We start from the raw sequence: 25,064 nt of genomic DNA on the forward strand, positions 1-25,064 counted from the left end.
AGAAATGAGGTGTGCCTTTGACTTCTTTCACCTGTCCCTTATATAATCCCTACCTTCTCTTTTACTAACCCTTGCTACTGTTCTCTAAACCTTCTCCAGCACCCTTTTTTAAAATATAAAACAAAACTGGAGTCAGTACTCCAATAAATGTCTAGACTTTAACAAAGACAGCAAGAAGACTCATGGGAATTTCCACACATGATGTCTCTAGAATACTGACACTATATTTAAAGCAAAGAATCCTGTGAAGTAGTAAAAAGTGTGAGTCATTTTATAGAGTATTTCCTATTTTTACCACATGAATCATTACAATATTATTGACTATACTCCCTAGGCTGTACTTTTTAACCCTTTCAAGTGACTTACTTTTTTATAACTGGAAATTTGTACCTCTTAATCCCCTTTACCTATTTTGTCTACACCCCCCCCCCAGGTACCTCCCCTCTGAAAACCACCAGTTTGTTCTCTGTACTTAGTCTGCTTCTGGTTTTGTTTGTTGTCTTTGTGTTCATTTGTTTTCTTTTACAGGATGTTTCTTTACAAAGGTGAAAGATTCTAAAGGAGGTGCCTCAGGTTCAGCATGACAATATCGGAAATGTAATACCATATTCTGATATATTGTGCCTGCATCTTGAAGGTCTTGATTTTGATCTTATTTCTCAGCCTCTGAAGAGGCCACAAACACGCAACTATATTAGGAAACCAATACACCATCCCTGTGGTAGCCCCGAAGGCATTATAAATTGGTCCTGAAGAATGATAAAGGAACCACACTAAGGAAAAATTGGGAAGTTCTTTTTTTTTCTTTTTAAATTTATTTTAGGTAGGCTCCAGCCCCAACATGGGGCTTGAACTCATGACCCTGAGATCCAGAGTCACATGCTCTATCGACTGAGTCAGCCAGGCATCCCTAAAGATTTTATTTTTAAGCCATCTCTACACCCAATGTGGGGCTCGAACTGACAACCCCGAGATCAAGAGTCGCATGCTCCACCAACCGAGCCAGCCAGGTGCCCCGAAAAATTGGGAAGTTCTGAACTCATCGGAGATCTCTCTGAATGGCTGCCAAGTGCAATACCAAACTTAACATTTCAGTACTTAAAGATCCAGAGTTAACTGTTAGGGCATCCCCACCCCAAGTTATCCTAAGTGACTATGCTCTTAGAAGCAATTCTAACAGGGATGCCTGGGTGGCTCAGTCGGTTGAGTGACTGCCTTCAGCTCAGGTCAGGATCCTGGAGTCCTGAGATCGAGCCCCGCGTTGGGCTCCCTGCTCAGCGGGGAGCCTGCTTCTCCCTCTGCCCTTCCCTCCGCTCATACTCTCTCTCTCTCTCTCAAATAAATAAAATCTTAAAAAATAAAATAAAAAAAGGATACTCATTTAAAGAAAAAAGAAGCAATTCTAACAATATTCAATTCAGTTTCTTATGAAAGAGCATTTCGAACCCTTTTTCGCAAAGCCCTTTTTTCTCCTTCTATTCATTTGAAATCTTATGAATGTTAAATCCTAGTTTGTAAGCATTGCAAAGTGCATTTCAAAGTTCCTTCCTCATATACCTAAGGAGTTACAGTATCATGCTCAATACACAATAGTTCCTGTATGGGGCTGACATATATAAATGATGCAGCATGAAAAGTCAGCCTGGGGCAATAATGCAGCTGGGGACAGGCATGTTGGAATTCTCATTTCCCTTATATCAAGAAACCTGTTCTTAACTGAGAATCTGCAACATGACTGATGCTCCTATTTAATAACCAAAAGGTTTTAGAGATAAGAGACGTGGGGCTAAGGAATAACTTAATAACTATCTCCAAAGTGAAGGAATAGTTTTCAGAAAATGACAGGAGAATTACATCTAATAAGGTCAGACATGCAGGTTATGCAATCCTTCTTTTGTACTCCAACACACTGTCTTCCACTAGAACTTGAAGCTGCAAGGGAGCTTCGAGTACATTTTGATTGTATCTTCACTGCCCAGATGGGCACATTGAGATGTAAAGTGCTAACAGGACTTACCCAAGGTAAGACAGTGTGTCAGACAGTACAGGGGCCAGAATCCCAGGGTCCTCGCTTCCAGACCAACAGCCTCCTAGTGGACTACATCTGAGGAAGCACTCAGAAATTCTCCACATACAATCAATCTGGATTTACATTAATTTCAAGCCAGCAAGCAAACACACACCATAGGGCAACACTTCCGTACCATCCCCTGGGGGGGATGCTTGCAGAAAGGCAGATTTGGATTCAGTGGGTCTGGACAGGGCTTGAGATTCTGCATTTCTATCAAGCTCCCTGGTGACTCAGAGGCTGCTGGGCCATGGACCACACTTGGAGTAGCAAGGCTGGAGAGCACTCTCAGAGCTGAGCCGAGTGAAAAGGGACCTATGGTACATCCCTGTACATCTAAAAAGGTAGGAAGCGAATGACAGGGGGAGCATGGCGTGGTATGACTGAGAGAGCTGGTACAATATTCTAGTTCAGATGTTGGTTGGCTCTACCATGTCCATTCATATTGCCTTGCTCACGCCCGCTTCTATGATGCAGCCTGGAAATGTTAAATACTTGCTTTCCCAGGCTCCCTAGCAGCTAAGGATAGCTATGTGCGCCAACTCTGGCCAAGGAGACTAGCGAGTGTCTTCAGGGGTCTTCTCATAAAGGAAAAGCTTTGTTGCAGATAAAACTGGGGCCGCCTCACCAAGAGCCAGACTCTTAACTCTAGAGAATAAACAGATGGTTCCCAGAGGGGAGGTGGGGGGGGTGGGTGAAACAGGGGATGGGGATTAAGGAGCACACTTGTCAGGATGAGCACCGGGCATCGTACGGAAGTGTTGAATCACTCTATTGTACACCGGAAACGAACAGTACACTGCATGTTAACTACCTGGAATTTAAATACAAACTTAAAAGGAAAACTGGGGCTGCCTCTTCATGCTCTTTCCTATCTTAAATGAGGGCTCAATGCCTAGAGTTGCAGTAGCCATCAGGTTACCACTAGGCAATAAGCCAACATGAAAAGAATGGCTGAGCAGGAAAGACAAGAAGAGCCTAAGGCCTTGACAACAAAGCTGAGCGCCCGCACCAGCCTAGACTCCCTGCTAGCAGACTTCTTCTTAAGCAAAATAACTGAATGTTTGTATTGCTCAAGCCCTTGTAATGAGCACCGCCTAAGCCATTTTGCTATAAGTCTGATACATCTTCTAATTAGACAGATGCTTCCTCTCTTGCCAGTCACTGCAACTGTCTGGTTTTGTCCTGTCGGTCCCCAGCCTTTAAAACACTCTATTTGTGTGCTCGAGAAAAGGCTCTCATTCATGACCTAACTGCCAAACACAAGGGCCTCTTTGCAGCCCGCATCCTATGTCACATGCCCTTGGCGTCTGGCTCTGTGCATCATCCCTTCCTCTTTCATCCACGGATTTGCAGGGCACTGCTCTGCCCGTGCTGCTTCTCTCTGACTCCTCTGCCGCTGCCCCCATTAAAGCTGCGTGCTCCCCAAACTTCCATGTTTGGCCCTCTCCTCCCGCCCCCCACCCCATGTCGGCTGCCTGTGCACTTTCACCAGCTCCCACCGGCTTGACCACCTGCAACCGTGTCCTTAAATAACAGTAAACCATAGTTAGCGTGCATTTTTCTAGAAGGGTGACGTTAGCCCAAGTATAAAAAGAACTGAGCTTCCTCCTCGTGTCTAGCGGGCCTTACCTGAGCGAAGAGTGTCTCTGGCAGCAGCATTCCTCTTAGGGAACAAGGACCAAGGACAATGTTGCACAAAAATATGCTACCTTTGCTGCTGCTTTACTGTAGCCACATATCTTTGAAGTTGTGCATCCTTGGAAAAATCAACAAGGACCCTATACTCTGTGTGCATGCGCGTGCATGCGCGTGCAGGTGCACACGTGTTGGGGGTGTATAGTTCAAGTCCAGCCAAACTGTACCCCATTTGAGACACTACATACTCTATTTAGGTCTCCAGTACGGAAATTACGACAGTGCATTGAAGTTATTTGTTCATGTTTGTTTGCATCACTAGAATAAGAGCTACTGAAGGTCAGAGGTGGTCACTCTTCGCAAGTGCTTGTTGAAAGCGTGGACCCTTATTTGTTGGAGCAGTTTAGGGCTCTGGAGGATAAATGGCTTCACTGCATGAACCCCTGAGATGACCTCGAGCTCTGTGACTTCCAGTGTGAGTGAGATATCACATGTAAGTGTTAAAAGCACTTACCCTCACGGTGTATGTTCTTCCTCCAACTCTGTCCCGTGCTTCTAAAACCAAAACATTAACGTCATGTTCCGCTAAGAGTTTGGCAGCAGACAATCCTACAAGGAAAAAAAAACAAAAACAGAAACAAAAACAAAATCAAGGAACATATTAAGACCCAAACATGAAATAGCCAAGATTTAGCCAGATCTACACATAAAATGAGCGCAGGGCATCACATGTAATCCACTGATTTTGATATCTTTCTAATAAAGTCTGACCACACTGTGATCAATTGAGCCAGCAATTTGATAATCTATCCTGTATTACATTATCGTAATTTTATCATCTCTCATAAGGTTGGTTGAAAAAATGTAATTATTTTTAAAATATATGTATTTTTGGTGATAATGAAATCCTATTTAAGAGAATGCATTGAACCCCTAAATCAACCCTTATTGTGCCCTTCTTCCAGAAAACCTGATTGCATAAACAGAAGAGTATGTTTTCCTGGAAACTTCCCCTGGCTACACCAGCCCTCAGTATACCTATGCTTTTCTCAACTTAAAAACCCCTTGTAGGGGCACCTGGGTGGCTCAGTCAGTTGAGCGTCTGACTCTTGACCTCAGCTCAGGTCTTGACTTCAGGGTTGTGGGTTCAAGCCCCACGCTGGGCTCCATGTAGGTGTGGAGCCTACTTAAAACAAAACAAAACAAACCCTTGTAATCACATCCTATGATTTATATCTGGATTACATGCTTGCTAGAGCTTGCTTTTACCACTAGATTCAAAGTTACCAAAGGTAGGAACCATGCATCACACTTTATTCATTGGCTTAAAGCTGAGAACAGGTTTTTTACATGTAAAGAAAAACTGTCAAAAAAGATAGATTTAGGGGCACCTGGGTGGCTCAGTTGGTTAAGCGACTGCCTTCGGCTCAGGTCATGATCCTGGAGTCCCGGGATCGAGTCCCGCATCGGGATCCCAGCTCAGCGGGGAGTCTGCTTTTCCCTCTGACACTGCTCCCCCCTCATGCTCTCTCTCTGTCTCATTCTTTCTCTCTCAAATAAATAAATAAAATCTTTAAAAAAAAAAAAAGATAGATTTAAAACCCAGTATAGTAATACCAGAAAAGTAGGGGAAATGCTGTGGATTAACATTATATTAAGGATGCATGCGATCAACACTTGTCACTGATGTTAATCTTGATCATCTGGCTGAAGGGGTTTTGCCAGGTTTCTTCACTATAAAGCTACTACTCTTTCTTCTCCCTTTCCATCCTGTATGCTTTGGAAGGAAGTCTACACACAGCCCACACTTGAGCATGGAGTTATGTTGGACTTCCTGAAGGATGAAGTATCTACATAAATTATTAGGAATCCTCCCACAAGGAGATTTCTCTCTTCTCCTCTGTTTATTTACTTATTCAATCATTGTATTTACATCAGTATGGATCCATAGATAGTTGTTTTATGCTTGGGGTTATAATCTGATATTACGTTATTTTGTTGCTCAAATTGTTCCAGCTTTGGTCATTGGGAGTTCTTTCAGTTGGCTCCTATGTCCCTCTGACATGTCCCCCAAGTCCCCATCGTTTTGTGTGTGTGTGTGTGTGTGTGTGTGTGTGTGTGTGTGTGTGTGTGTGTCTGTGCGCGCGCATGCGCGTGCAAGCGAGCATTTGGGTACTTCCTTACTTTCTGGTATTACAAGATGTTCCAGGCTCGGTTTGTCTTTCACTGCCCAACCCCAGAATCAGCCATGTCTCTGATGAGCCTTGGTTCCTTTTATTGGAGAACAGTACATTTTAAAGATTTATTTATTTATTTGAGAGACAGACTTGGGGTTGGGGGGAGAGGGACAAGCAGACCCACACTGAGTGCGGAGCCGGATGCAGGGCTCCATTTCAGGACCCTGAGATCACAACCTAAGAACTGAGCACAAACACTGAACCGACTGCACATCCAGGCAGCCCTGGAGGACAGTATTAGAAACCAAAATCTGGGCTCTACGTGCACTCCTTGCTACTGGGGTGTCATTGCTTCTGGGATTTCTCAGCTCACAGAGTAAGGAAATATATGTGTGTACACATTTATTTTTAAATCTACATTTATTTGTACTTCCAGTGCTATCTTATACCTAGGTATATAATAATTGGGTATGTATAACAAAATTTATATATGCATGATTAAGTTTATTGTAGGACTGTTTTAATGGCAAAAGTTCGGAAATTGTCAAAATGTTCACTAAGAGGAAACTTGGCAATGAAATAAATGGTTCTGTACCATGTTACATATTATCTATTTTTAAAAAGGTAATAAAAAATAAATTACTATGCGGCCATGAAAAGGATAACAGAGAGTCTTATATTTTGACATCCCTTGACATTTAAATAAATTCAAACCATTACAAAAAGTATGAACATCAAGTCGTTCCAGAAAGCAAGGAGGCTATCAGAGACTGCCAGGATTGTGACAAAAAGGCTCAGGAACCTACCTATAGAAACTCCCACTGGCCAAAGATGGAACAATTTGAGTATCAAATCAAAGTAACCACTGCAATGGCTTAAATCCATGAATTCATCATAATACTAAACCTCATAAAAAACTCTCACTGGTTCTTTGGAGAATGCTAAGGAACTACCTTACCAGTTTGGAAATGCCTAAAGGAAAAGAAAAGCATCTGGCATTCATCCTACCTCTCCGACTTGCAGGGAACCGCAAAGCAACCAAAGAGCTAACAAAGGGAGGTTTTTCTGTATAAAAGCATGCTCCCTAATCAGTGAAGACAAATAAAATTAGAATATCAGTGTGTTGCAATGCCTAATCAATCAATGGATCTAGTGTAATAAGCATCAACATCTGCTAACATCATGCAAAGAAGAGAGAGAACCAGATGTTATCTGCCTCCTGATGGAAGAACACACCAGCACCTATGAAGTCGTTAGGAAGGGGAGGGAGACAAGGAGCAAATACTAAATTCTAATGTGATCAAGCCTCTAGATCTTCCACTTAGGGGCCAGAGAAACATGCTTAAATAGTACTACTGGGATGCAATCAACAAAAGCCAGATTGTAGGAAATCATACAGGACTACCCTGGTTTTGTTTGTTTGTTTGTTTGTAACGACTTGCCTGCTCCTGTTTTCTTCACCCTTTATCCATCGCAGGCTTTTCCTACAGTCAAGCTCTTACACGGCTAGTTCTGTCTTGATGTCTGCTCTCAGAGGACCCAGACCGACACAGCATTTTGTTCATATACAGAATCAAGGATGAATCTGGGTCTCGAAGATCTACAATGCGGGGAGGCTAAACCATAATATCCAGCACTGCTATCGCTAATACTTGTACATAGTTTTGACCCCTTCAAGTACAATGTAACCTTACATTGCTGACATTCATCAAAGATTTAGGTATGTAACGAACCTTTGGAATCTGCTCATAAAGAAAGCCTCCATCCCATGACATTTAAATAAATTCAAACCAATGTCTGTAAACCTTGGTGCAATGCATTCTCTGGGACAGAGCGAAAGGCTTCTTCTGCTGAGGGTCATTAAAAAAGGGATGAAGTTGATATTAAAAGCATACTTATGCACAAATCTTCTAATGTCAAAGTACCACTCTGTATTTAAAAGCAGAGAAATTCGGATGCAAAAAGGTTACTTTCCTCCCAGTTTCCCTTAAGCAATCAATCTACAAACCAATTAGAAAAATACAGCCAAGGGTTTACTGGAATTGATCGGTAGCTCCTCTTCTAAAGGAGAAAGTCGCCCTCTGCATGCTGCCTACGGAGAAGCAGAGGTGGCTTTGACCTCTAGCAGCAGCCATGGGTCCTGCAGTGTCGGGCTCCTGGCTCCGGAGGCAGCCTAGCAGTTGGTTTGGGGCTACAGATAACAGATCACGTTCATGTGCCTTTCCTGTTACCATCCCTTGGAGTCGATTTCATTATCCCCATATCCCAGATGAGAAAGCCAGGCACCCAATATGACCACAACAAAGTCTCCAGGAAAGTGAATGATTTTACTTCTCACACCCTCACTTGGAGCTTGAGCAAAATCAAATCTAATGTGTAACTCTAAGCAAGTTTGGTGAGTGGTGTTCAGTGCCAATAATGAATAAGCACCACTCGGGAAGCTAGAGGGGGTGGGGGGAGCGGGTCGAGCTGAGTCAGGACAATGACCACACCAGTGACAAAGGTCATTTTAGGATATAAACAAAATAAAAAGCTGACCACAAGGGTTGTTTCTGCATTCTGCATTGGCCCTATCTCAGCAAGGAAAGTTTCAACTCTTAGTTTAAGAAATAAAAGAAAATGTTTAAAACATTTTAAAAGGATTTCAGAAAAAAAAATGCTTTTACAAAGGTCTTCGGAACGCCTGGGTGGCTCAGTCAGTTGGGCATCTTGATTTCAGCTCAGGTCATGATCTTGGGGTTGTGAGATCGCACCCACGTGGGGCTCCATGCTGAGCACCTCACGCACGCACTCTCTCTCTCAAATAAATAAGGAAAATCTTTAAAAAGGCCTTGGAATTTGAAGAAGGAAGATGTAAGTTATTTGGAAGAAATATTTCTTCTACAACGCTGAATAAATGGGGTTCCGATGTTTCAGTTTGTGTGTTTACTGTGAACAAGACTCTGATAAGGAACTTCCACGATAATTGGAAAATTAGAAAATACCGAATATGGAAATAAAAGCAAGGTGCCATTTTTTGAAAAGTTATTTAAAGATTTATTTATTTGAGAGAGAGAGAGAGAGAGCTCATGCACAGGGTGTTGGAGCAGAGGGAGAAGGAGAGAGAATCTCTAGTAGCCTCCCCTCTGAGCAGGGAGCCCACCAGCTCGATGATCCCAAGACCCTGAGATCATGACCTGAGCGGAAATCAAGAGTCGGACGCTTAACCGACTGAGTGTTTATTTTTGAATAATAATTACTTTTGAATACTCAGTAAGTCGAAAATAAAGCACAGGCAAATACTTACAGTCCAGAAAGTTTTTCTACTATAACAACTGCGGCTGTTGATTTGAATGAAACAAATGAAGCCAATGCCTGCTTCAAGATATGAGTCTTAGATTACACTCCTTAACTCTTATTTTGTTCTTATTCTGTGTATCACTATGCATTCTACCCTCCCCTCATCACCACAAAACTCAAGAATCGTTCACAGAAAAAAATCATATCTCAATTGTCAACTCCACAGATTAGCTTAAGGGCTTCTGCCTTTATCTTTCAAAATATTTATTTGGCTTTTTTTTTTTTTTTTTTGTAAATGGGATAGAATTGTTTGAAAAGAAAAGGCTTTTAAGTCTGAAGGCAAGTCACCAAATATAATGTAGCTACTACAGAATGGATTTTATTTTATTATTTTTTTTCATTGAAGCCTAGGGCTCCCCAAAAGGGCAGCTCCCATGTGTCACCATACAATGATAGTACAATACCATTGACTATATTCCCTGTGCTGGACCTTTTGTCTCCATGACTTATTCCTTCCACAAAAAGATTTTATAATCAAATATTTTTTTATTTTCATATTTGTTATGAAAAGAGAAAATCTCATATAGATTTAATGTTCATCTTGTTCCAAAGAAATATAGATTAGCCAAAGCTAAGAGCACTGAACACTACAGCTCCCCCTTTCATTCATTTTCCATCATTTCATTGCCACATGGAATCCTGATTGATAGAAGAGACCTGCCCCCCCACCCCCAGCCCTGCTGGTATGCACCATCCCTTCCTTCCCAGCCAAAATAAGGAAAGGGTTTGATATCGTGGTATGCTGCTAAATGGTTAACAACCATCTCTGGGCTGTGGGGAGGAAGAGGGCACCTGATTTGTACCATTTGGGTTTCCGTGGTGTATAGACACTCCCATCGTGTCTGATTTCAAATTACTTATTTCAAGCTACCAACGTGGTATCACTGAATGTGGAAGTGGAAAGAGGCCTTTCCAGCCAGTAGAAGCTGGCTCCCCTACACACTGTTAGAGGTATAAATTCTGGGGCCTCGGATCTGTGAGGAGAGGGATAAAGTCAGGGAGGGGAGAGTGTGTATTAAATCAGTGGGTGGATGAGATTCATTGGCTTGTGAGGGATGAAGAGCCACCCTGGAAAGGTGTCTTAGACGCTCAAGTGTCCTTGCGTCTAAAGTCTCTGTTCTCCCATGGGGCCGTTGGAAGGAAGAGGTCTAAGTGGGCACTGGTAAAATCTACCATTCATTGCACCTGCACCAAGAGCCATTCCTCTCCCAAATCATGGCAAACCAAGCTCCTTAGGAGGAAAGGAAAAGAATGAAGGACTCCCAAATGTCCTGTGGTTTTCTATGAGAGTAGAGAGCCCAGAGAAGCCACATTCACAAAGAGTTCGATAAAAACTTACTGTGTAAATAAGGATCCAATCACTTTCAAAATGCAAATAAATAAATAAATAAATAAAATCTGAAAAACAGGAAAATCGGAGGAGCAGGGCACGAGCAAATCTTCAATCACTTTGCAATTAAGTATTCTAAACAGGAATGAGGAGTTTAAAACAACACAGTTCCTCTTCCAATTTTTCTTCCACCATTTGGGTTTTGCATAAACCAAAATAAAATAGGTGAAAGGATGTATTAGACAGACTTTAAAAAAAAAAAAAGCAAGGCTGCTTTTAAAAGCACATGTCGTCTTGAGAGTTCAGGCAATTGTTTTGTTTTATATAACAATACTAAGAAATCGTGTTCGATCTGAGATACTATAGAGCAGATAGAAGCAAAATACTTTCATTTATTTATTTATTTATTTATTTTTGTTACTGCTGTTTATTGGACCAGGAGGTGAGATGAGATGAAGTGTGCAGGCTGCAGCCATGGCAACCTCAAACCAAGTTCCAGCTTCTGAAAGCCACTGCCCCTGGAAACCGTGTTCCCACAGATTCTGCCCTGCTTCCAATGTCCTGCGGTGCCTAACTTCCCCAAAGAAACAGTGCAGGGAATGATCTCACCCACACAGCGCACCTGGCGAAGGAATTAGTAATATCCGCAATGAAGCCTTCGAAGAAATGGTCCTTTGCTTCCTGGGAAACAAATCTGTTACCGTGGAACCCGGCCTCACACTTAGCCCTGCCACCTCTACCTTGCCGAGGGCCCTTCCCCTCGCCTTCCTTCTTCAAGTACATCCATATCACTCTATTTGGGGGGGGGGGAGAATTCGTCCATTTGACTCGCGCTACCCTTTCCAGTTCAATTTCTGGTTTTCCTTCCACAACAAATGACCTGATGTCTCCACTCCTTCACCAGAACAAACCTTGAAACAGAGCATATTCCTCATGAAAAATGTCCGGTAATGGCACTTTCAATACAGGCAAGGGTTTTAATCTTCTGTCGCACTCTGTCCCTGTCAGCCTGTTTTATTTTTCTTCTTAGCACCCAGTGCCACCTGGCACCAGACATAGAGTGTTTCTGGCACCCGCACTGGAATGATGCCCCCAAGAAAGTAGGGTCACTGCGGCATCTCAAGCTCAATACGTCTAAAGCAGGTCACCTGATATTTCCCCAGAACTCATTCCTCCCCTGGTGCTTTGCAATTTAGTAAATGGCACCACCATTTAGTCAGATGCTCGGGTCAGAACTCTCCAAGCTATTCCTGACTCTTCTCCTTTTCTCATATATCTCATCCATTCGAGGGGCAGGCCCCCCTGGTTGTGCCTCAGACAATGTTCGGAATCTACCTGCTTCCCACTGCAACCACAGGCACTCTGGTCCAAGCCATGGTGGCCTTTTGCCCTCGTCCAAGGCACCATGACCCCTCGCCCAGAGATCTGACTCGTAACTACTGTGTTAGGACTTTCTTGAGAACAGAAATGTGTTACACATCTTTGCATCCCAGAATAGATCCTGTCGTGTTGCAGGTGCTTAAATGCTTGTTGCAATGAATAGAATAGTTGCATACTGAGAAAACGAAACCATGCTCACCTGGATGAGGGCAACAGGGAAGTTTCTAACGCTTAGATTATATTTATCGTGCACAACTAAGAAAGACTGACAAGGACAGGGTGCCACATCATTTTAACCTTTATGCCTAAGTAAGCCATCAGAGTCTATACTACAAGTACATTTTCTGGCCTCTGACCCAGTATTGTACTTTTTAGCAAAAGAGAACAGAGAGTATTGGTGCACACACAAACTTGTCCCAGATACATATAACCATTCCGATCCCTATATCCATCTGCATTTTGTGCTTCCTTTCAGAGAAATAATTCTCTGCTTTTGAAAATGCCAAATCTTCTAATCCCTTTGATAAGCTAAAAGACAGTGCTGTCTCAAATGGTAAATAGATGAAAGCTAACAATTAACTTCAATTTGCCCGAAATTCAACAGACTGGTTGTCTAGACAGTCCTAATTTATTTGATTATTGTTCAGCATTCATCTTCACTTTAGATAAATGGATCTCACCCGAGTTGGGGAATGCAATTACCCCTTAATTCATGAACGCCCCATTCTTTCACTGAAACTTTAAAAATACACCGGGGCGGGGGGCGCCTGGGTGGCTCAGTCGGTTAAGTGTCTGCCTTCAGCTCAGGTCATGATCCTGGGGTCCTGGGATTGAGCCCCGCATAGGGCTCCCTGCTCAGTGGGGAGTCTGCTTCTCCCTCTCCCTTCCCCCCCACCCCACTCGTGTTCTCTCTCTCAAATAAATAAATTTCTAAAAAATACACCAAGGGCCCTCCACACTGCTGTCCCTAGATTCTGCACACTAAGATGCACTGTGGTTTAAAGTGATAGTTTCCAAAATGTTTTATGGGAACACTAGTCCTCAAGATGCTCAGGGGAAAAATATCAGTGTTCCTGGACGTTGCGACATACACCATTTCTCCTTCTGGGAAATGTGTGGCACACACTGGCATATTAAAGGCCCTAATAAGTCCTGCAGTGAAGAGACCTGTTCAACTCAGCATTTCTGCACCGTCTGCATTGTTAAAAAAACTACTCCTCAAAACACACTCTGGGAAAGCTGGTTTCATCTCTTATAAGAATGTCCAAATATTGACAGTAATAAACTCCCCTGGACAGGGACCCAGGTGAACAATGCCTAGAGCACAAGCTAAGAGTTTTGAAGCAAAACTTTAGTGCAGCTACAGCTTATGCTCTGCTAGCTCTCCTAGTTCTTCCTCTTAAATCCTAAAAGTGACATTTTTCTTCAACTTTCACGTTCATCACCACCTAGGAATGTGTAGAGTGTGTATCACATATTAAGTTTTTAAAGTTAACTTTCTATTATTCAGCAACGTGATCTCTGGCCAACAGAATTCTTACATAACTGTACATTTGGACTCTTGGACTCCAGACTCTGAGGACAATAAAAAGTATAGTCAAACATCAGCTCATACTAAAGGTTTAGAAGCAATGTTCCCAAAGCAGGAAAACATAAATTTTGCTCACAGCACACAGTGAGCACACAGTGATCAACAGATATTTATCGAATGAATGGATGAATGAGCGAATCAATGAACACACACAGGCAGGCGTGCAAGAAAAAGGTCTGGAATTTAAGGCACAGCTCAAAGCAAACCCATTTAATCTGGAAACGGTCACCTTAAAGGTCATCATGATGTGTCAACTATACTTCAATTAAAAAAAAAAATGGGGCGCCTGGGTGCCTCAGTTGGTTAGGCAGCTGCCTTGGGCTCAGGTCATGATCCTGGAGTCCCGGGATCGAGTCCCGCATCCGGCTCCCTGCTCGGCAGGGAGTCTGCTTCTCCCTCTGACCCTCTTCCCTCTCGTGCTCTCTGTCTCTCATTCTGTCTCTCCGATAAATGGATAAAATCTTTAAAAATAAATAAATAAAAAATAAAAATAAAAAAATAAAAATGTTTCTGGGGTGCCTGGGTAGCTCAGTTATTAGGCGCCTGCCTTCGGCTCAGGTCATGATCCCCGAGCCCTGGGATCGAGCCCCACATCGGGCTCCCTGCTCAGCGGGGAGTCTGCTTCTCCCTCTGCCTGCTGCTCCCCCTGCCTGTGCTCTCTCTCTCTCTCTCTCCCTGTCAAATAAATAAATAATCTTTAAAAAAAAAGTTTCTAATTTTAAAAACTAAAGAAAAAGTCATTTTTGTTGCATTTCGGAATTTATCCAAAACTCACAACACTTCTGTCAAGTATTACTTCCTCCATGAAATAATCTCCTTGTCTATCATTTCCTGCTTCCCTTGTCTGTGCCACCAGTGAACCCCCAAAATAACCTCAAACACCAACAGCATTTCAGGTTTCTAGTTGGAACGGCACGGAAGGTTCCTGGGCGTCACATGGTCACTGGAGAGACAAGTGGACTCTCAGACCAACTAGAGAATTTCACTCTTCTACTTGGGTCTGAATTTTGTCAAATGCTTCCAATGACCAAGGAGCATAAGCTATGACAAATGCATGTTAAATAACAAATGTATATTTAATATCAGTGGCTTCATTTCAATTCCTAAAATCTGTAAGTACCAATCTTGGAAAACTATTTTAAAAAATCACATCAACCACCACAGCCTTCCATTTTCTTCACCCATGTTGTTTCCCCAAATTCTTTTTTTCCAAAGCATGTCAGGTTCACTGCTTGATTTATCATGGACTTAATATAGGAGATGCATGTGCCTTATTTTTCAGCCTAGATGTCTTGACTGTTTTTATCATTATCTATTTACATATTCATTACTTGTAACTGTCTAATGACCTAATGAATCCTTTGAATTATTTTTTGCCACTTCTGTGAAGTCTCAGTCTCAGCCCCAAATATTTATACTACAGGGACAGTGATGCTGATGGCGTTTCCATAACATCTGATGTTGGCCTGGGGCAGGGAGAAAAATTCTATAAGTAAAAATACGCATTTTTTTGGTGGAAAGGTTCAGTAGCTTTCATCAGATATTCAAAGGGAGATACCATCCAAAAGCTTAAGAACCACTGATGGAAACTAGTCAAACAATTGCTACACAATTATCGTAAACACACCAGGTATGGACTTTTCAAAAAAGGAAATAAATTCTTCATATAAAAGTCATTTGACCTTAATAGGGTGTCCCATCTTTTTAAGTATAAGTGTTCGTGAAGCAGTAACACGCCATGTAACATATTCTAAAATATAAATTACTGCGAAACAATAGTCACCAGGTTTTAGAGCATCAAGCGTCAAAGTAAAGTAAAAATAAGTTTACTGCAGTTCTAGGAATGGGCTTACAGGGCAAGTCCAGCGAGGCAGGGTGTAGAAGCAACACTGCCCTGGTGGTCAACATTTTAGGGGTCCAAAGTCAAGTTATGCCGCTAAGAATTTTGTGGCATTTGGTAATTCACTCGATCCCTCTGAGCCTCTGTGTTGGTCCCTGTGAGCCCTTACAGGTTGCAATTCTGAGAGACCTTTGAACATGGTTAATATGTAATAAACTCAACTCTCAAAGCTTATCACCTGATGTTTATGTTCTTATTGACACTTTTACCTAATCAATTGATTAATTATTGCTATAAAGTGGGGTTTTGTTTACTTTGGCTTAGCAACAAGTACAAAAGGGCTTTCAGACTAAAGCTCAGAGAAGTCATGGAGAAGGTGTGAATGAGCATGTGTAAGAGAGCCTCAGACTCGGATTTAAGTTAGTGTAGGACGTCAACATAAGAGATCATGCAAACAGTTTCCAGAATACAACATGGAAGGAAAAACGTGTTGAGGAGGGAATTCAAAAGAGAAAGCTGAAGAGACAGACAGTAGGACGACTACTAATTACTAAAAGAGATCCTGGAAGATATATCACATATAACATAATCCAACTTAATCCAACCTCTAATTTTACAGATGACAAAACCATAAAGATTTTAAACTGCCCTGGGAGCGCCCGGCTGGCTCAGTCGGTACAGTGTGCAACTCTTGATCATAGGATCGTAAGTTCGAGTTATACTGGGTATAGAGATGACTTAAAAAATTGTTTTTAAATGTGAAAAAAAAGATTTTAAGATGCTCTAATTCATAATGCTAAACGACAACATAATAAGGAGCAGATCATCCGGAAGAAAATACAAATTCCTGGCAAAACTATAAAATATTTTTCACCATAAAGGCAAAAAAACAGTCCTAACAACCAACTTGTCTCAAACCTTAGAATAGTGAAAAATGTAACTAAACTACTTTTGGCTCATTTTGTGCAGTTCTGATCGCTCAAACCTGACATAAAAAAGGAACTGTCATTATGAAACATACCCATCTCGTACACGGAAGCATGGTCGTCAAACAAGGGCTGACTGGATGTCTATGTTTTTGCAAACCCTTGTATGTGATATAAAACTACAACAGGGGGCCACCTGGGTGGCTCAGTCGGGTAAGCGTCTGTCTTCTGCTCGGGTCAGGGTCCCGGAGTCCCGGGATTGAGCCCCATGTCGGGCTCCCTGCTCAGCGGGAAGCCTGCTTCTCCCTTTGCCCCTCCCTGCTGCTTGTGTAAATAAATAAAAATCTTTTTAAAAATTTTTTTAAAAATTAAAACTACAACAGAACCTCAGTCTTTCTGGGTACACCTGAATCCAAATACTGGCAAGATCGGTTATATATAAAATATGTATATGTCACACCTGCACAAAGATTGTATGACCCATATTCGCCAATAACAAGCTTCCACCTTTCTCCTTCTCAGTTATGGGTCTCTGTGATGCAATTACACTACAGTTACACTATACTTATATAATTATACTGTACTTAGATCTATTATTAAATATATTTTTTACATTAGCTGAGGATTACGTGTTGGGTAAAACCAATTAGTATTGGTTAAATGCGAAAATGGTCCATTAAATGTCAGCTAAACCCCAAATCTCATTCAACCACGAAGATTTCAAAAAATCAGAACCCAAATATTCTTGTGTTCTTTGTTCAACATCAAAAAATTTCTAAAGTGAAAGGATCCTAGTTTGAGAAAAAAATACAAAACAGAGGCAAAGAAGTGTTCTAAAAGGCAGAACATTAATGCCCCATCTGCAATGAACCTCAGAGTATCTAAATAACTAAGGCACCAAAAATAAGCAGCGTTTTTAAAATGTTTTTCTTAATCACTACAAAACCACAAGTGTCTGCTGCCAAGTTATGGGTTAAAATGCCAAAAATGCTTTCAGCAGAAATGATTCTTCAGGGTGATATATTTCAGCAAAAAGGGAAATTGTGGTATGTTGTGGACTCAATTGTCGGAATTCAGAACATTAGTCAACCTTCTTGCAAAATGGCTTTTCTGTCTCAGAGGATGAAAGGGATTCAGTCCCCGCTGATTTTATACAGCCCCGACCTCTGGCTGGCTAGTGTGCTCAATTAAGTAGAGCTCGGCTCATGAATAAAAATATGGGGGAGGTTCCACTACTTAGACACTGGTTGGAAATAATCTCTTTCCACATGACACTTCAAAATTTCCAAAACCATGGAAAAACTCTTTTACTACCCAGGATTATCCAGCGTTATAACTGAAGTGTTTTTGCTTAGAAACTTATCTTTCAAGGTCCCAGCACTTTGTTCATACTCATGACAATAATATTTCTTCCACTGTACGAATGTCAATTATTCTCTTACTCAACTCCTTCTTGCATGAGGATGGGGCACCTTATGGGCAGGGAAACTACTTACTCATCATCAGACCTTTCCCCCCGAGATCTAGCCACTGCCTGGCATAGGGTTGAGGCTCCCAAAGGGCTTGAATGAGTCCAGGCAGCGGATCCACCTCTGCTCCTAATGAGTTGCCTTGAAGGGCAGAGCATTCCCCTTCCCTAGATGTGTGTTCGAAGCTACAGCCACATCATCACCAAGGAGATGCCGTGGAGAGGATTAAAATCTTAGGTGATTGGACTGGACTGCCTGGCAAAAACCCCTTTGGCCTAAAGAGTTTGAAGTATACCTTGACCCCTGGAGGTGGGCTTTTTTCTTTTCTTTTCTTTTCCTTTTTTTTTTCTCCCCCTACAGAGAGCCAATTCAGAAATTTTCGGTTCAGGGCAGATTTTAAAATCATATGCCACTGGGTTTCTGCCATTCATTATATCTGTGTCGGCTCCTGAGTAAGAACTAGCATCTACGGTCAATGACTGAATTGCTATAGTTAAAATAACACCAAGAAATAGACATCAGAAAATAAGTGTGGATTGTTAGATACAGATGACAAGCACTAACAGGGAAAAATCAGGGACAGACAGAGTGATTAAGGAAAGGGTCATTAGGGGCACCTGGGTGGCTCAGATGCTTAGGCGTCTGCCTTCGGCTCAGGTCATGGTCTCGGGGTTTTGGGATTGAGCCAGGGGTCCTGGGATCGAGCCCCGTGTTGGGCTCAGCAGGGAGTCTGCTTCTCCCTCTCCCTCTGCTTTCCTCCCCCCCACCCCTCTGCTCGTGTGTGCGCTCACTCTCTCAAATGAATAAATAAAATCTTTTTTAAAAAAGGGGTCATTAATCAGGTGTTGAAGAAGGGATGAGACGTAAACGGTCGGAGAGCAGCACTCCCACGTTAAGAAAGACAAAAACAAGGAAAGGGTGAAGGGACAAAATCAACATGGTGTAGCACTGATGACAAGACAGCAGTGTGATTCCATGTTGGGGACAGTGGGGGATGCCACTGGCCCAACAAAGTGGGGCTAGATAACTGAGGGTATGGAGGGAAGCTTGAGGGGCTGTTAATAGACCAGTGAAGGAAGGTCTTGAGCAGAAGACCAAGGTGATGAAAGAAGTGTTTAAAAAAATCAAGTCTGGTTATGGAATGAATAAGTCACAGGGATGAAACGAACAGCATATGGAGTATAATCAATAGTACTGTACTAGCAGTGTAAGGGGACACATGGTAGCTACACTTCCGGTAAGCCTAGAATAACATACAGACTTATCCAATCACCATATTGTATATCTGAAACGAATGTAACACTGTGTGTCAACTATGCTCAAATTGAAAAAAGAAAAAAATCAGCTCTGAGAGAACAGTGCAGGATGGACATGAAAGGAGAGCCCAAAGTAACGGGTGGCCACTGGAAAGACGGTCATAACCTGGTGAGCCAAAGGGGTCCAGGGTCTATCCTGGGGATGGGGGAGTCACTGAGAATGGAGAGGAGCCCAAACAAGGAATTAGAAGGATCTGTTGACTGGGTGTAAAGGACGGTGGTGCCAAGAACTGAGCCAAGGAAGTGGGGAAGACAAGCTGGGTTGGAGGGCAAGGAGGCTTTTGGACATGATGAATATGAAGTAAGAAAACGACATTACAGGCTGAAATACCCAGGAGCAGATAAATTATAAAACGGGATCTTGGAGAAAGAAATGGATCCAAACTAGAGACTTAAGAGCCTTCTATAGACAAGGGAAATCTGAAGTCCTAGAATGAGAAAGAGAAAGGAAAAGTGCATAAGAGCACAACAGTGATCAACAGCTGAACCTCGAGGCCATTTCAAAACTGGAAGTTCACAAGAATATGGGCGCAATGAAAGGAAAAGAAAAGGAGCGATCAGTGTGGAATAAAAATTTAGGATCCTAGTGTCACAGAATGAAAGGAGTTTCCAGAAGGACTTGGTGATAGATGATGGATGACAGGAAAGGGCCAGAGCATGTTAAAGATACCACTAAATTACTTACAAAGGAGCAGGGGTTTTCCCCGTCCACTACTGACACAGTATATATAATTATGTAATGGATTATGGACAGAAAAAGGGGTTTTGTGGCTATAAGACATGCTCTGTTTTGGGTGCCTGGGTGGCTCAGTCGTTAAGGGTCTGCCTTTGGCTCAGGTCATGATCCCAGGGTCCTGGGATTGAGTCCCACGTTGGGCTCCCTGCTCGGCGAGAAGCCTGCTTCTCCCTCTCCCACTCTCCCTGCTTGTGTTCCCTCTCTCGCTGTCTCTGTTAAAAAATCAATAAAATCTTAAAACAAAGACATGCTCTGTTTTATGGTTTTTTTTAAAGGTTTATTTATTTTGGAGAGAGCATGCATGTGTGCGCATGACTGGAGGAGGGGCAGACGGAGAGAAACTTCAAGCAGACTCCGCACTGAACATGGAGCCCCACACAGAACTTGATCTCAGGACACATGAGATCACGACCTGAGCCACCAAGAGTCGGGCGCTTAACCCACTGAGCTACCCAGGCGCCCCTGTTTTATGGGTTTTTTTAATGACAAGAGGGAGCTATAATAAGATGCTGCCACTCTTGGGGCACCTGGATGGCTGGCTCAGTCAGTTAAGCATCTGCCTTCGGCTTGGGTCATGATCCCAGGGTCTTAGGATCTGGGATGGAGCTGGCATGGGGCTCTCTGTCAAATAAATAAATAAATAAATAAATAATCTTTAAAGTTGATATAAAAAAAAGATGCTGTCATTCTCTGTACAGCCAAGATAGTTATTAAAATGAAAGGTAATTCTGTTGCTATGGATTGAGTTTGAGGAATGTCATTTGGAATTTGTACTCTTCTGGGAGCTACACTGTTATATAAAAGTAATGACACTGCAGATGCTGAGTATTAGCTATATATTGTAAGTGTGTGGGTAGCATATTAAAGTGTGCAAGTTGTGACAAAAGTTATAAGAAATATCCCAAAGCATTTAAAACTGAGAGAGGGATTAAGTTTGCTAAGTACATGCAAGTATGATGTGTTTTCTGACATCTCAAGAACCCCTTGAGCAGTAATGCCTCTCAGCTGCTCATGCAATACCCAGTCTGTGTGCAGGGTTTAGCCTGAGCCAGACTTGCATCTACTTTGAATTTTAGTTGTGAACCATCTTGGGAAAGCATCACAGCCAGAATGCAATGTTTCTGGTCAGTTTTGGTGTTAAAATCACTCCAATTGAGTGACGGAGATGATATTAGAGGAAGCCCCATGCCTTTTCCACTGTCACTAATGGACTGGAAGCCAGCTGCTGGGATAGGTGTGTGAACTACTGCGCAAGAAAGGCCCTCTCCTTTCCCCCAAATGAAACAAACAAATTAATGATTAATAGTGATCACAGATAGATCCAGGTTTTGAGGGGCCTGAAGCTCATGATTTGGGTGCCCTCTTTAAGAAAGAAGAATGCAAAATTACCAATACAAGACACAGTATGAAGCTATTTATCCAGAATGAGAAGCAGAAGGCACCTACAGTTGTAAGACCATAAAGCATGAGGGTCGCCAGCTACCGGGTAAATCCACCTCTGCTCACGACCAACTACTGGGAAGAAGGTGTGGAAAGGGAGAAACAGTAGGTAATCAGGCAGAGGGAAAATAAAAGACAAAACGCTCCTTAAGGAATAGTGGAGCACAGAACAAGAAAAGGACAAAGATAAAATCCCAGAAAGAACCCCAAATTGTGAAATGTGGATGGTATGGAAATGGGGGAAGAGAGAGAACCGATCAATTTATACACCACACAATCAGAACATTGATTTCCCAGCGATCAACAATCACATTGCTTCTAGGAGGCATGCATGGGAGGACTAGGTTTTTGGAAAGACCAGTTCTCTTCACTGCAGGCACTCGGCAAGTGTTTGTTGAATGAATGAAGGAATGAATGAATGGAAATAAGAGAAATATACTTCTTTTTCTTACTCTCCACCACGGTCTGCTTTCCTCCGATGCTCCAACATACAGGCATGTTTTTGCTAGCACTGGCTGGAGTGTCAAAGCAACAGCTCAGGCCAACCTCTCCTCTGGCGATTCAGACTGTTGATCCTCAAGAGACCAAGTCAAAAGCTATCTCCTCTCAAAATTAATTTTTCAGCATGTTCAGAGTCTCCCCCCGCCAAAAAAATTACACATACAAATGGCTACTACGGGGCCATCCTACTTACTCCCTTCCACCTTCTTTCTCCCTCTTTCTACATTGGATCCTGCAGGTATATTTCAGAAATTAACACCCTCCCAGGTCCTGGGCAGATTCATGTGGAATTCTAGCTGGGGCTCAAACACAATTCCTATATTTCAAATTTTACCAGTTATGACAGCCTATGTGACAATTGAATATATCAGTCATGATGAGGTTTCCGGGAAGATACAGGCAAGCCTCATGCACTTGGTCAGCTGCAAACCTAAGACAGGACCAGGGGAACCCAGACTCACCAGCTCCACACAGGACAGGATTCGGTCACTGGGAGCTCTTATGAAAGGACACAACAGGGCATTCCCTGACCGACTGTGGGCCTCTGCTTCACAAAGGGATTCCCTTTGGGCAATACATGCCCTACACCTTCCTACAAGTTCTAAAACAAAACAAAACAAAACAAAACAAAAACCAAACAAACAGCCGGAGTAGGTTAAAACTAAGAGCCCACCCTCTCTCTCCTTTTAAAAAACAAAAAACAAAACAAAACAAAAAAACTTTTACTAAAACGATTCTTCCTTCCTCTTCACTCACCAAATTTTCTAAGGAAAAGTGCTTGGAGAAGAGCAGAACCAGAATAACACTATTACTACTTCAATACTACAAAAATCCCAACACTGATGTTCTGTTTAGGGCAAAGGACCTGAAATCAGTGAGGCGAAGCAGCCACCTCAGGTATTAGAAGTGAAGGTCTTGAATGGAAAAAAATCATTCCGCCACTTTCTGGCTAAGTGGTCTGACCTCTGGAAAGTTACTGAAAGTCTTCAGACCTCAGTTACTTGGTTTTGTAAAATGGGGGCGAATACCCATCTCACAGGACTGCTGAGGATTGAGGAAATGCAAGTAAAGTACCGAATACAACTGCACAGCGAGAGCTAATTAAATGCTAGTATTTAATAGTAGTAGTAAAATTATTGTTCTGCCTCCTCCAGTTCACACCACACGCAAGACTGGCCCAACACCCACTCTCGCCTCGCAGGATCCGGGGCCAGGCACTGTTGCACTCCAGCATGCGAGAGAGATCCCCAAATGCTGCGGCGCTACCGCAAGCCCCCCACCCAGGGCCGGCCAGGGGCCCTCAGGTTACCGCTACGGTCCATACTGACCTGAGATGCCGCCTCCTATCACGACTACGTCGAACATGCGGCCCGTGGTACTCGCCGTCTCCCCACTCGCCATGCTCTGGTTGCGACTCTCCCGGGGCGTAGGTATAGAAGTGGAGCGGGCCAAGGGCGGGGCGGACCCTTCTACCGACTCTCGGGGGGAGCCCGGGGGCGGAGCCGATTCTTCCACCGACACCCGGGCAGAGCCCGGCACTGAGGGCGGAGCGGCCCCTTGTACTGCTCCTCCAGGGGAGCCCGGGGGTGGAGCCGATCCTTCCGCGGATGTTCGGGGGGCACCTGGCACTGAGGGCTGTGTGGACCCTTGTGCCGACCCTCGGGAGGAGTTCCTGGGCGTAAGAGGTTCTTGTACCGAATCCCGGGGGGAGCCGGGCACTGAGGGCTGGGTGGACCCTTGTGCCGACCCTCCGGGGTTGTTCCCGGGCGTAAGAGGTCCTTGTACCGAATCCCGGGGAGAACCGGGCACTGAGGGCGGGGTGGACCCTTGCACCGACGCTCGGGGGGACTCTGAGAACTGGGCCGATCCTTGCTGCGAAGCCGGGAGGGAGCTGAGCTCTGAGGACGGGGCGGACCCTTGCAGCGACACTCGGGAGGAGTCCGAGAGCTGGGCAGGTCCAGGCAGCGAACTCCGGGGGGAGCTGAGCACTGAGGGTGGGTCGGACACTTGCACTGACACTCGGGAGGAGTCCGAGAGCAGAAGAGATCCGTCCACTGATAGTCGGGGGGAGCGGGGTCCTGAGAACTGCAAGGACCCTTGCAATGACCTTAGGGGGTAGTTATTGGGTGTGGGAAGTCCTCGCATCGAACTCCAGGAGGAGCCGATCACTGAGGGCGGGGCGATCCCGTCTGCTGACACTTGGGGAGTGCTACTGGGTGGACGAGGTGCTGGCATCGATACCTTGCGGAAGCCGGGCGTCAAGGGCGGGCCAGAACCTTGCACTGGCTCTCGGGTAGAGTTGGTGGATGTAGGAGGTCCTGGTACTGATACTCGGGGATGGCCGAGCACTGCGGGCGGGGTGGACTCAGGCATCGACCCTAGAGGGGGGCCTGAGGGCGGGGCAGGTCCTGGTACCGGTACCCGGGGATGGCCTGCGTCCGGGTTGGAGGCTGGGGCGGCCCCAGCGGCGGTGCTCAGGCGGGTGGCAGACATGGGGATCTGGTGGTTCAGGCCGTGGGCGTCGAAGCCCCAGAGGCCAATCCTAGAGTCTGTGTTGGTCCTCGGGCCAGGACTGGAGCCGAGTTGGGCGGGCGCGCCGGAGCTCTTCTCGTATCCGGGGTCAGCTCTGGACGCGTTCGACAGGAAGCTGGAAAACGGACTGGAGAAAGTCCGCCACTCAGAACGGATGCTGGACCCGGACGCGGAGGATGTGGCCGCGCCCAAGTTGGAGTCCGGGTCGGAGATCTGGGCAGCTGTGCCCCCGGCTCCGGGCGCGCGCTCCGCCTCGCGGCCCCTCTCACCGCCACCACCTCGGGAGGCGGCCGAGCTGTTTGCTCTCATGGTTCTGGAACGCGCTGGGCGGGAGCCGACGTTCTGCTCCCCGCCCCTCCCCCACGGGCGCGCGCCTCCCCAGCTCCCTGGGGTCCCGGACCCGCGCGCTCACGAGGCCGCCCCAGGAGCCCAGCCCACTGGGCGGCGGGGGAGCCTAGGGCTGGCAGCTTGGCTCCGCCTATCTCGCCGGCCCCGAGGGGCGGGCGACGCCACCGAAGGGCGCTGCGGCGACCCCGTGGAGGTTTCAGCCTAGTGCTTTTATTCTCAACGCCCTAACTAAAAGAGGACTGGGCCAGGTGGGCTAAGGGAAGCGGGTACTTGAAGGACGGGGACCTGGACGGGAGGGTCGCAGGGGTGCGGCACACTAGGGTGGGCTCCTTTGTGACGTCACGAGAGGCTGGGTGAGGTGTGCGCAGCCGCGGGCCCCTCCCTAGGGAGGGGGCGGGGTGAAGTGGGCACTGTCACTTGGGGCAGACTGGGC

The 25,064-nt window shown here is 44.6% G+C and overlaps 1 protein-coding gene across 1 annotated transcript in view; it reads right to left on the bottom strand.

Annotated features, from left to right (window-relative positions):
* The window catches only part of LOC113930699 (amine oxidase [flavin-containing] A), a 68,908-nt gene extending 44,127 nt beyond the window's left edge, over positions 1-24,781 (bottom strand). The window contains exons 1-2 of the mRNA XM_027608081.2: positions 23,080-24,781; positions 4,221-4,315 (exon numbers count right to left, since the gene is read on the bottom strand). Coding sequence (XP_027463882.1) covers positions 4,221-4,315; positions 23,080-24,592 — 1,608 coding nt within the window. The 5' untranslated portion in view covers positions 24,593-24,781. The remainder of the gene's footprint in view (positions 1-4,220; positions 4,316-23,079) is intronic.
* Between the last annotated feature and the right edge of the window lie 283 nt (positions 24,782-25,064).

This window comes from Zalophus californianus, chromosome X (genome assembly GCF_009762305.2).
Source record: "Zalophus californianus isolate mZalCal1 chromosome X, mZalCal1.pri.v2, whole genome shotgun sequence".
NCBI lineage: Eukaryota > Metazoa > Chordata > Mammalia > Carnivora > Otariidae > Zalophus > Zalophus californianus.